Here is a 12436-nt window from a genome sequence, read left to right as displayed (position 1 = left end):
ATGGTCAGGCTTGCTCCATCCGTGTCCCCATCCAACCTTTTGGTACTATTTTGAAGTGAATTCCACACATAACATCATTTCATCAAAATAACTTTCACTGTATATCTCTAAAATGGATGACCTTATTAAACATGATGACCTAAAATCCACATTTCCTCAATAATATCAAATATCCAGGGAGTGTTCAAATGTCCAGTTGTCTCTTAAATGCCATATGTTTAAAAGTTTTTTGTTTTGGGATCCGAATGATACTATTGCTCTGTGATGGGTTGATATGTCTTCTCGATCTCTTCTAAACTATCGATTTCCCCCTTCACCTTTAAAAAATTTTCTTTCCAAATTATTTGGTGAAGAATGAGGTTGTTTGTCCTACATGATTTTCCACAGTCTGGATTTGGCCGGCCACATCCCTACTCTGCACTTTTATGTTTCTCTGCTCTCTTTATCACGTGTAAATTGGTAATCCTAGCTAGAGGCTTGAGCCATTACATGTTTAAATTTTTAGCAAGTTTACTCTATATGAACACATGAAATCAACCGTTGTCTCTCTTTCTATATTTGCAGCTATTGCTGTTCAGTTCACTAGAGGTTGCAGAATGGTGATTCATTTATTCCTTTGCCATTTGTAAGAGGATTCACTGTTTAAAGAGAGACTTGTTTTCATTTACTATTTGGTGACCCACTGATACAGTTGTTAAGGAAAGACAGGATAAATACTTGATTGTTTCCCTGTATTTTTCAGTTTCAAAGATAACGAGCCAGTTCTCTAGCATGTTTCATAGCAACCAATTACTTTGTTTTACTCTGCTTTTATTTAAGTATCATTTTGACATATGGATTTAATTATATTTGATAAGTTTAAATTCATTGCAGTTGCTATTCTTATTGATACTCAGAATATTCTAACTGGCCCAGAGCTTCTTCAGGTTGGCTGCAGAGCCCAGAGTAAATGCAATGCTGTCGCCCTGCTTTTGTCAGATTCCCTTAATCACTTTTGGCAGCTCTTCTAAAACCGTTCCCGCCAGTCTCCATTCTCTTATGCATGACTAAATTACACTCTCAAGTGTTTTTTGTGTTTTTTTGCAAAAATATATCCACATTTTGAATCTTCCTGTGTTATTACTAACTTTTGTGTTAGTCTAAAATTTAGACCTTAGGTGTAAATGACATAGGGAATGATAATGGCCACATATGGGCTTGATTATGGGATTTCTTGGTGAGCTTTTCAATTGAGGTAGTCTGTCCAGGCCCAGGAGTCTGGCAGGCCCAGTTATGTCCAGGAAGCAATTTCCCCCTGCCCTATATGCAGTTATCTGAGTGCTTCATCTTTTCCTCCTCAGTTTGAGTATAGGCCCCCAAAACAATTTCAGTAGCCTTCATTCTTCCTTCTCCTGTAAGACCTTAAGATAGGAAATATCTTCTGTTTGAAACAAGCTCTCTTATTTACATTAAAGGTCATAATTTAATTTGCTTACCTCTCACTTTCTTTTTTAGATCATATTATAGTCCTCTGTCTGTTGTTCTTTCCTGTGTTAATAATATTTCTGAAAGCAGAGTGTTGCCGTAATGCATGTTCTTCGTGGTAGGTAAATAGCTGCTAACTGGAAGCAGTGTCTCCAGGCCAGAGTCCAGGTTGAGGCTGTTCCATGACTCATAGAGATTAGACCAGGTACTGAAGGAAACCAGGGAATGGGGCACAGTGCTGAGAAAGTGATTTGGCATAAGTGGCCCCAAATGACCAAAATCTAAAAGCTATATCTATAATAAATCCACTTACCCCCCTATTTAAAAGTAACAGCCATGAACCCAAACACTCTTTCCTTCTCCATATATTCTATTATATACTGTTTCCCTCATAAAACCTCTATAGATTACTCTTGCTTGATATCCCCCTTACTCCCCTCCTAATTTTTTTCATTTACTGGAAATATGGGAGAAGGAATACAAAATTACTTGCCAGGCTTCCTTGGAAGTGGTAAGAATATCACAGGCTTGGTGCAGGAAGGCTGGCTTCAGTGATCAACAGCACCCTTATTTGCTGTATGACCCTGGAGAGGTCAAGTAAACTTCTTGAGCCTCAGTTTTGATCTGTAAAGTGAGGATAGTAATATTGCTATATTGAGAGGACTGTTGTAAGGATTTAATAACATAATTGCATGTATAGAACTTTGGACAGGGACTGACTCACAGGGAGTACTAAACCAGTGTTGACCACCACAGGGACTTCTTTTTCTTTGTCTGAGGCTAGTTGATTCAACACCTGAAAACATGACCTCAGATTTGCCAAGAACCACCATATGTTATAATCTTTAGTATGATAATTCTAATTTGGCATTCCATCCAAAGAAAATCACTCAGAATATGTAAAGCACTGTGCACAGAGATGTCCATAGCTCTGCTACTTATGATGTGAGAAATGTACATGCCCTAAATCAAAATACTTAGTGATAGCCAACTGCATTTCTAGTCCCAAAAGACTGTTGTTAGAACTAATCTAAAGGTAATTATGAGGAATTCATGATAACATGGAAAATTATTATAAGTTACATATACAAACTTGTGTATAGTAAAATAAAATCTATATAACGTGCAAAACTTTGGCATAAATATTAGACAAGAGGAGATATACACAGTTATTTTTAAGTGGTTTGTTTTGAGTGATGTTTTTCCCTTTTCTAGTTTCCTATTATTCACACATTTTTCTAAAAAGCAGCCAGATAGGATGTTAGAAGCTTCACTGATTTATGGATCTTTAGATTAATGATTTGATCTCCTGATGTCAGTGAACTCAAACTCTGCAAAATACTGCTGGAATTTCTTATTCCTTTTACTCCCTTGTGGCTCTACAGAGCCCTGGAAAATTTCATGGCCCAGTAATAACTTTAAGCATTGTATTTCCCATGGAAAATCATAAGCTATGAGGATAATTCTCCTGGTGGGCTTTCAGGCTAGTGTCTGTATTTCAATTCTGGGATAATTTTGCTAATTAACCTTAAGTGAAATATACAACTTTCTATATATAAAGCATATAAAAATATGTTCATTGCTTAAATGATTTCTCAGTGACCTTCCTCCTATAATCTGATGCAGTTTATAGGAATTGAGCAACAATAAATAATGCATGGATAAGCTTTTGGAATATTTTTTGATATTTGCATATGAAACTTTTAAAAAGCAAATCTATGAGCCTCTTAAAACATCATTATGGTTTTTTTCTTCATGTCATCAGTTTCATTTGCTAGGTATATATTTTTCTCATAAGCCTATTACCGGGGGGGGGGGGGGGAGGAAAGGGTCACTTAGGAAGTCATATTTCAATTTATTCTCATCTTGGAAGACCACGTGGCATATTTGAGTTTGCTCTCTACTGAAACCAGAGTCACCCTTTTAGAGCATAAATCAGATCATATTTCCCAGCTTAAAAACTTGCAGTGGCTTTCCATCACCCATAGAAAAGCAATCTGAAGCCCTTATTTAAGGTCTTTCATGATCTAGCACCACCAACCTCTTCTGCCCTGGCTCACTTCACTCCAACCACAAAGGCCTCTTTTATTATTCCTTTAGCATCCCAAGTTTGTTCCTGTCTCAGGACCATTGAACTCCCTGTTTCCTCAGTCAGTCAGATTTCCCCTCCTACCAGATACACTCAACCTGTCATCTCAGTTTATGCACGTGTCTTCACGAAGGCCTTCCCTAATTGCCCTATTTCAGTCATTCCCTACAATTCTCCTTTCCTTAATATTGCTTTCTTTTCCTTCATAGCACCTGGGGGTTACATTATGTATTTACTTGTGTATTAGGTTTAAAGTGATGAGTGCTGTGATAGTGACATGGAAACATGTTAAAGGAAGGGGGAAAGAAAGCATTTAGCCCTAGTTCACTATAGTATTTGAGGAGGCAGCCTCATGTGGTGGAACCTGGCCGAGCTTTCTCGTTAGTTCTGGTTTGGGATTTCAGTTCTGTCACTTACTAGCCAAGTGAACTTGACAAAGTGCTCATCTTCTGTAAACTTTAGCTTCTTTATCTAAAAAAAAGGCAAGGAGCCATAATAATACTGACCTTGAAGCTACTAAATTGAAGCAGACTTGCACCATCTTTCTATAATACTGTGGGTTCTGGTATACAGTAAATCCTCAGTATAAAATAGTTTATAATAATGAAGTTGATAGTTTTCTAAAAAAATAATTAGTTCCCTTTGACCATAAAGCTAACAACATTTCCTTTTTGGGCAAATAGCTAACATCTATTAACTCTTCCAGTTAATGGCCATAGATTGATTCTGCTCCTTAACGTTATTGCTTGCTCAGAAGACTCTGTTTAAATGGTGGCTGATTTCCTGAGAAGTTATGCTTGGAAATAAAGAAGCAAATGGAGGGGAAAGGGTGGTGGTGGTGGTGGTAATGGGACTATAAAAGTAGCAAAACTATTTCTGAATGTTTTATTGTTAATTATTAAATGTTTACTGAAAAAGGGACCTTAGCGATCATATAATTCACCGCTGCCGACTTACTGACTAGGAAAAAGAGATTTCCAAGCCCTCCATCAATTTACTGAAATGCATGGTATAAAATAACACTGGTGCTTCTAGGAGAGTAGAAAAATACTTTGTTAATCAGGCAAAAGAAGAGAGATATTTATATAATGCCTCTGTTTTCTCACTTGCCATAAAGCTATTTTATTTTGGCACACATAGACTAACTTATTCAAAACTATTGGCTAGACAACATGTATCATTAATAAACAAGATGAGCAAAAATACTATAAATATCATTCTTATAGGATTTTTCCAGTCTGCTGGTGTCTTTTTACTTTAGAAAGTTGTAGTTATGTTTAAGTTTCAATATACTTGTAAAGTGCTCTTGTTTTTAAGAACTATTCCATTATTGCCATAATATAATTTAGTTTAAAAAACATTTATTGAGTACCTATTTTGTACTAGATTCTGCATTAGGCTATGTGGATAAAAAGATGGGTAAAGCATGCTTCATCTCCTTAAAGTCCAGGGAGTGAGAAAGATTCTGTTAAGATAAATTACAATTAATATCATGATAATTAGTATGAGTAGAGGTGTTATCAAAATGTTGTGTGACCCCAGAAAATAGGCGCCAAAGTCAGTTTTGGGAGAAGACTTCCTGAAACAGAAGGAGGAAGAGGCTATGAGAACTCTTTTTTGTGCAACTTTCCACGGTATTAGTTTTATGCGGCTACAAATAAGTAACTTCCTTTACATCTCTGCAAACGTCATTTCACCAAAGCTTGAATCATATTTTTATTTTCTCGAGGATTTGACCAAATGCACTGCTGGTTGCAGCGATACATTCCCCCATGTATTTCCCTTTTTATTCTCTGGTACTCTGAGATCTAGTAGAGTTTCCAATCTCCAACCATAGTATCTTTCCACAAAGAACACACAGAAAGTCTTTTAATAATGAATACAAAAATATAATAATGCAATAGTACACTTTTTAATTAAGCATTTCAGCAATTGCTTTAAAAATGTATGCCCTAAGTGACAGTTATAGTGTCTTCTGCATAATTGTGATATATGTAGGAGGCTATTTATTGGTTTTAAATGAATACTCAATTAATGAAGACTGGGGTATGATGCTCTGAAGAGTCTGAGGATTGTGCTTTTAATTTTTTCCCTAAGTTTCAAGCTTTCAGAAACCAACTGCTTTTAAAGAAATCTCACAGTAAAATAGGTTATTTTTGTACAAGCCACTAATCTCAGTAGATTCAAGAGTTAACAGTAACAGGAATTCAGAAGGTTTTAAAAAGTGGTTTTAATCTTGGGTGAAAACAAATCAGTTAAGATCAGTGCATTGAAACATCAGCTAATATAGTTTGGTTTTAATTTCCTTCTTATGAAAAATAATCTCTTGTATGCCTAGAGGTATATTTCATTGTGAGCTCCTATAAATTGGAGAAGGAAGGGAGGGTGTGGGTGTGTTTGGGGGTTGGAGGGGATGGGAAGAGGAATTCTATTCCTGCCTAAGGGCGATCTTTGATCTTTTCCTTAACTTCCCTTATTTGACTCTCTTCCTCATTTTCTTTTCTTTGATTCTTAAATCATTTCTTATGCCAACTCCCACCCCAAGAGGAGAGAAGATAGATGTTATCTACAACCTCTTCCTAAAATATTAATAAAACATATTTACTTTTTACATGAGATATTCTTTAAATTTGCTGTTTTTCTCCCCATTTTATTAGTGGCATTTCCCTGTGATGAAGCAAATTTAGGGAAACTGCATTGCAGTGTCAGGACCCTAAGTGTATTTCCTACTGGGCTAATTACTTTGAGCTAATGTGTTCCCCTCACTGGATTCCACACACTTCCCCCATATTGATTGCATTATCAGTAGTAGTAATCACAGATATCATTACCAGCCAATTACACAAGCGCATACTAAACAAGTAACTTATTCACCAAGATTATGTCTTAATTTTGTAATGAAGCTGATCATCCTCTTGTCCAATTGAGTGTAGCTACATCTTTTGATCTAGTAAGCTAAATGCAAATATATTGAATTATGTAGTAGGTAATTACTTATATATGTTTGTAACAGCACAAAATGAGGGCAATTTGAGTGTAATTTGTTTCTTATTTTATCTGAAGGCTGTATTAGAGAAGGTTAACTGCTTTAAAAAATAGACCCAAACTTGTATTAGGATCAGACACAATAGAAATGTATGTACTGGTCACATAATGGAATTTGGTGTGAGAACGGGTACTTGGGCATTCAGTCATCCAGAGACCCAGGTAGGTTTCTGACATATTCAATGTAAGAGTTCTGAGCCCACCTGGAAGAGTCATTTCATAGAAAAAGAACCCGGAGGAGCTAATGAGAGGGTCTATGGGCTAACCCTGGCCGTGAAGAACATTCGTATTCTATTGGCTAGATCTTAGTCACATGACCACATTTAACAACCAAGGAAATGGGAATTATGTCCTATCTTAGGAATTAAACTAAAGCATGGAATTGGGTGAGCAGTTAACAATTTTTGCCATAAGGACTGAAAACAGAACTTGCTCCCCATCTCTACCTAATGGATACTTTATGTGCTTTGCCATAATTTGGAATTTCTATCAGGCTTGCTTTACTTTTATTTTCTTTACACCATGTCAGTGTCTTATAAAACCTAGATCCAAGCCCTAACTCTCAGACTTGTGTATATTAAGCAATTAAAGAATGGGAAGTGTAAAAATTACAGAGTATTTTTTTTTTTTAAATAAATTATGCCCATGTTATTGTAATTATTTCTCAACAGGTTAAATGGTAGATAAGTAGATTCAAATAAAAGGTTGTTGGAGCTAAAACAAAATATCTCTTAGTTCCACCCTCTTATTTTGCAGATAAGAAATGTGAGGCTTGAAGAGGTGAATTTCTGTATCTACTTGTACAGGCATTAGTGGTTTCAGGCTCTCTCTCAAGGAAAGTCTCCTTCTGTAACATTTGTTGTCATTTGTTTGTAGACATATTTTGCCCACAAATCATACATTACTGAATCATGTCCATCCATTTATAGAGATGAAGTAAAACACAATCAATTGTAACTGACAAGAGGCTAGTATGTTTAAATTCTGAGAAAATAAACCCAGATAACATTCCAGATTTTCAAATTCATATGACGATGCATAATAATTAATTACTTAACTAAATTTTGTTTTTTAATACAGTAATTTTCTGATTTATTTTAAAAAAGAATAATGGCTTCAAGATAAACCTTCTTCAACTCTAAAATTATGTAATCCGCAGCATTTTAGAGGAGGCAAATTTATGATTGCTATGCTAATTAATATTTAGAATTAAAAGTGCAGGGGAAACTACAAAATCTGAAATATTGGAAACTATGTTTCTTTTAAGGGAGAAAACCAAATCATTTTTATTAAAAAATTATACTGCGCCCGGCCGGACGTGGCTCAGCAGTTGAGCGTCGACCTGGGATCCAGGCGATCGGGGTTCGATTCCCGGTCAGGGCACATGCCCGGGTTGCGGGCTCGATCAGTGACTCTCTCATCATTGATGCTTCTATCTCTCTCTCTCCCTCTCCTTTCCTCTCTCTAAAATCAATAAAGATATATTTTTTTAAAAAGTTATATTGCTTTGCCCGGCCAGGCGTGGCTCAGCTGTTGAGCATCGACCTAGGATCCAGGAGATCAAGGTTTGATTCCCGGTCAGGGCACATGCCCAGGTTGCAGGCTTGATCCCCAGTAGGGGGCGTGCAGGAGGCAGCCCATCAGTGACTCTCATCACTGATGTTTCTATCTCTCTCCCTCTCCTTTCCTCTCTGAAAATCAATAAGATAAATTAAAAAAATTTATATCGCTTTTGCAGTGGATGAGAACCCCTTAAAAGTAAAATATAACTGTATTACTGAGATGCTACACTAGCAAAAAAGATAAAGTTTCTTCTTTAACTGTTGCTGTAGTCTAATTTCATGCTATTTCTGCGAAGATGTATAAAATGGAAATTGTGCAAGAAAAGTGGCACAAATCTAGATGTATTCCAAATCATACAAACTTGAGGAAATTTTGAAATTATGTGGAACTTTGGAGTTATTCTCACCATTCTCATTTCTATCAGGCGTAAACTGGGTTGATATTATAGCATGAGTGAACCCAAATCATCAGAGTGACACACTTTTTTTTTTTTTTAATTCAAAGAAAACTGAAGCACAATCCTCAGAATTGGTTTTTGTTGTGAACATTCTAAACACAGCTGCAAGTTAATATTCATCTGTAGAGTAATTTTTGATTTTCATATTGAGTAAGGTTTACATAATCTGGCAAATTTATTTTTAATGTAGAAGAGAACAGGCTTTGCTCCCTCCCTGCCCACCTTCTACCAAGCACAAATAAAAAGGTCCATCTCCACCTAATCTTGTGATGCTACAAAAGAGTATTTGTGTAAACTGCAGGTAAAGGCGATAACCAGGCATTGGTTGCTTTCATATTTACCTGTTGCCTGTGCTAAAAGTCTGCATTCAGGTATTATTAATGTAAAAAAACACAGAAAAATATGTATGCATCAGGCACATCAAGGTTAAGGCCATCTTTTAATGTACTGTGGATTGTCATTTATATTGCTTTGATTTGCAAGGATTTTATATGCAATCTACTGGAGAGTAGAGATATACATTCTTTTTGGCTCCTTTTTTGGATATAATCTCTTTAAAAACAGGCAACAAGTGTTCAAATAATTTTTAAAAGCTTCAGCTTCATATTTTCCAAAGTATCTGACATGGTTCACAAGGTGACATGGTGTTTATTTCAAAAGGAAAATAACAAATGGGAAGAGTCTATTTTCTTAACATTTTCGTAATTTGGATTCTATTAAAATCTAACTCTGATTTTCATAGGTGCTATGGAAAGCATTTTTTTAAAAAAATAACTGGCAGGTTTGGAAAATGCTTATCTTATAAGGTAACATAGATATAGTCAAAACTAAAAGTTGCCGCTTTAATTCGATCATCATTTTGAAAGCAATCTGTGTTAAATATGAGTACACAGAGCTACATGAAAAGTAAAGAGAATGCTGGAGCAGCTGAAATTTTATTTCAGTAATCAATTCTTTTCAATAACTTGTGACCTCTGAGGAGTTTCTGTGAAGGGACCTTCCCTAGAATTGATTTTGTTCAAATTTTGCAATTCTTTCTTTCTAAAACCATGAATTTTGATATTTTTTCTCTTCATGTAAATCTTTAACTGTCCAACTCTATATATTAAGGGGCATTGGCATCCTCAGTTGAACTATATTTAAAAAGTGAGTAATTTTGTTCTTATGACACCGAGTATGGCTTCTTTATACCGCGATGAATCTTGCTTTCTGCCTCTTATTTGCATAAGTACAATCTTCATTTTTGCATCATCGTGTCCCTCTTTTGCATATGATTAACATTAACTTTTTCGACTGTGCAGAGCTGGCTATTTGCCTCAGAATATTCCCCTGGAGATGATCAGATACCTGTCTGCGGAGAAAGATTTTCTTCCTTGGCACGCGGCCAGCCGAGCTCTTTACCCGCTGGATAAATTACTGGACCGCATGGAGAAATACAATGTCTTCAATGTAAAAAGATATATTTTCTTCTTTCTATGTTCAGATGATAAAGTATTTTCTCATCTACTCTATTCAACTCACCCTGAGTTATTTTAGTTCCTTCTAATTTATATTATCATTTTTGCCCTCATTTCCTGTGCAACAGTGATGACAGTTATTACTTTGGAGAAAAAAAATTTAATACAAGCTACTTTTTGTTCTGGCCTAAAAGTGTCAATGAAGCTTAAATGCCTCAGAATTTAAGAACAAATATACATGGCAAATTCTTAAAGTTCAAACTTACTTTCCAAGAGTTAAAGGGCTCTGTGTTCGCAAAGGACTTAACCTGGGTGGAAGGGTTGCAAAGATCTTAACAGAATATAGACAGTTTCAGTAAAGGCTCTAAGTCATTATTTTTATCTGAAAGGGCACAGTGAATTCAATTCACTTCCTTAATTAACAAGGATAAGATCAACATTGAGGCAAAAACCCATTCATAATTGGGTCCAAGGGGACCCAAGAAAGCAAACAACAGATAATCCAAACAGACATGAAGACATGACAAACATTTCAAAATGTTGCCTGACCAGATTTCCTAAACCAGAAGCCTGGTGAAGCAGAATTGCACTGCTGACCCCGCCTAATCTCATGTAATCATCATTTTGAATCAGGTTAGGATTAAGTACTTCTAATGGGCTTTTGATTCCTAAATGTCCCATGCCCAGTGAGACTTGGCATATGAGACTATATCTCTCTGCCTTCTATCACCCCTGAGCACTATTTTCATTTAGTTATTTGAAAAGTCCTCCCTGTGTTTTATAAAATTACTCTGTTTCTCATGACACACTGGCTCTGCTGATTAACCTACACATTTGGAATTATCGTGACCAGATCTAATTAAAAATCTGCTTATTAGAACCATCTAAATTGTCTGATGGCCATCAGAGTGGCTTCTTTTTATCTTATCCTGAACCTACATGAAAGCATCTCTTTTTTAATTTTTTTTACAAATAGGAGTAATTCTGGCTTGACTGTGAGTTTTGTTAGTTTTGTCTAAACCCTTAAAACAGACATGCAAAGAAATGTGCCATTATAGTTATGGCATAATTTTTATATGCTAGAGAAAGACTTATTACACTTCTCTTTACTCAACACAGAAGCACTGCAATACTAAACTTTTGTAAAAGTAAAATACACTTTTTATATATTTGTACTTTAGTATATCCCATCAGACACCTCAATTTCAGTAAATTTAAGAACTGCTTTTACTATAATTTTAATGCTTTCATTCTTTTGACAAAATTCAGGACTACATTAAGGTGAGGAGAGCATACCTTACATTGATATTTAAATATATTATTACCTGAATGAATTACTGACTTTGAAATACTGTGTCCTTTTACTGAAGAGTGTTCTGTGCATGTCAGATCCAACAATGCCAGGCTATTGGCTGGATCTACATATAGGCTTGCATTTAATATGCTCTTTTGAGGTAAAATGCATAAATATTAGGCACTCATGTTCATAAACTCTACCTACATGCATTTGTATATATGTATGCATGAGTGTCATTATCAATATTCCTGTTTCTTTGTTTTACTACAAAAATTGTCATCGAAAATAATAGTGCAAATTACTTCATTGTTCAATAAGAAGAGTAGACTTCCATCATTGCAATTGTATTTTATTCTTATTATCTATATCTGAAATACTAAGTTGAATGAAACTATAATAGATCATTTCTATGCCAAAATTTTACTGATATTTTAAATTATTTAGAAAATATTTTAATTTCATTGTATAATTTTAATTGTCATCATGGAGAGATTTGAAACTGACATTATCTTTTTCCCCTCTACCTTCATTTAGGAATATATTTTAAAGCAAGTTGCAACAACGTACATCAAGCTTGGATGGCCAAAAAACAATTTTAATGGATCTCTTGTTCAAGCGTCCTACCAACATGAGTACTGTTTTGTTTTATTATTTGTTTTTTTCCCCCAGAACTGTACAATAATATCCTACTAGTACCACTGTGGCTTTAGCAGCATGAAACGATCTTTCTTTCATTTGGTATCTTTCATTTCCCTTTCCTGGGAGGACAGCTGATGGGGAATATAGTTTCCACCCTCTGGTGCTGAGAACAAAGGCATTTCCTTGACATGTTTTAATTTAAGGTCTGCCTTTATTGGTGAAGCTGAGATCTGAACCCATGCCCCTCACTGTAGCACTGTTTCCAGAGCAGACTTTTCATATGATTAACTTCTACTCTGCCTGTCTCTTACTCAGCAAAACAGGATTTCCGTATCTGAAAACTGTTTTTCTGCTAATTATTTACTTATCTACTGTAGTGTACTGTAATGAGTTACCCTTTCTCCCCAGATATTAACACTGCTTTA

At 35.5% G+C, this 12436-nt stretch overlaps 1 protein-coding gene across 1 annotated transcript in view; it reads left to right on the top strand.

Annotated features, from left to right (window-relative positions):
• Positions 1-12436, top strand: part of TRHDE (thyrotropin releasing hormone degrading enzyme) — a 326844-nt gene that overhangs the window by 282146 nt on the left and 32262 nt on the right. Inside the window, exons 13-14 of the mRNA XM_087814534.1 lie at positions 9920-10067; positions 11907-12004. Of these exons, the coding sequence (XP_087670660.1) occupies positions 9920-10067; positions 11907-12004 (246 nt within the window). The remainder of the gene's footprint in view (positions 1-9919; positions 10068-11906; positions 12005-12436) is intronic.

This window comes from Miniopterus natalensis, chromosome 2, assembly GCF_054644295.1.
Source record: "Miniopterus natalensis isolate mMinNat1 chromosome 2, mMinNat1.hap1, whole genome shotgun sequence".
NCBI classification, from domain to species: Eukaryota; Metazoa; Chordata; class Mammalia; order Chiroptera; family Miniopteridae; genus Miniopterus; species Miniopterus natalensis.
The sequence above is the reverse complement of the archived record's forward strand: the minus strand, read 5'-3'. Positions and strand labels throughout refer to the sequence as shown.